This window comes from Opisthorchis viverrini (genome assembly GCF_000715545.1).
Source record: "Opisthorchis viverrini unplaced genomic scaffold opera_v5_196, whole genome shotgun sequence".
In the NCBI taxonomy this organism is placed as follows: domain Eukaryota; kingdom Metazoa; phylum Platyhelminthes; class Trematoda; order Opisthorchiida; family Opisthorchiidae; genus Opisthorchis; species Opisthorchis viverrini.
Genome location: NW_008751851.1, coordinates 996882 through 997753, shown reverse-complemented (window position 1 = coordinate 997753; position 872 = coordinate 996882). Strand labels below are relative to the sequence as shown.

Below are 872 nucleotides of genomic sequence, written 5' to 3'. Positions count from 1 at the left end.
GGCGGCGAAAAGGCATCTCACTGGGTCTTAAAGGTCGTGTAAGGGTACAGTAAAGGCTGTGTTGTTGTATGGCCGCCTCATACTTCAGCTGGTACGGTTTTTGAGATATCGCGATGTATGTTCTTTAGGACAAAAGGTAGACGGAAACTCGGGGACTGTGCTTACCTAACGAGCCCCAAAAAGAGCGAAACCGGTCGTGGGCTGTCGAAGAGTTTTCAGCAACCTTGTGAGTAGTTTTCTTCATGAGAATACTCAGACATGTTTGTTGTACTGTTGTTCGAATTTGTAGACATTTTACTCTTGGCTGTTTTCCCTAAGCACATGGGATTTCTTTGCAATAGGTGCCTACCTTTCGCTCTGCATACTCTACTGAGGCTTCCTTCCCTCATACGTGTATTCTAGGTAGGGGCTTGTTGTACTAGTGATACATTGCTGCCGACGATACAAATGATGGTGATGATAATTTTCTTGGGGTACTTGACAAAAAATGGTGTGTACTTTTAACAGGACTGCTAAGTTAGGATACAATCTGTTTATCATGCCTTGTAGTTAGATTTGGCTCTCTTTTTACGTGTAGGCACCATCTCGCCTTCGTTCGCCACTCAGTCAATGTGTCGACTCACGAGACATACCATGGTTTATGGGGCTGTTATCTGTTCATTTGTTCTACGCGGTGTACACGGCGAATTTGGCTCTTACTTCTGTTTGCACGCCTCTCATGTATCTGGACTGGTTTATCTTGCCGAACGACTGCTCCACTGTTTATGCCACCTTACACGGCGAATTTGTTACTTCTGTTTGCACGCCTCTCATGTATCTGGACTGGTTTATCTTGCCGAACGACTGCTCCACTGTTTATGCCACCTTACTTA

The 872-nt window shown here is 45.1% G+C and overlaps 1 protein-coding gene across 1 annotated transcript in view; it reads left to right on the top strand.

Moving 5' to 3' along the window:
* The window catches only part of T265_07965 (hypothetical protein), a gene marked incomplete at both ends in the record, with an annotated part of 18680 nt that overhangs the window by 9542 nt on the left and 8266 nt on the right, over positions 1-872 (top strand). The window contains one exon of the mRNA XM_009173636.1: positions 578-825. Within this exon, the coding sequence (XP_009171900.1) occupies positions 578-825 (248 nt within the window). The remainder of the gene's footprint in view (positions 1-577; positions 826-872) is intronic.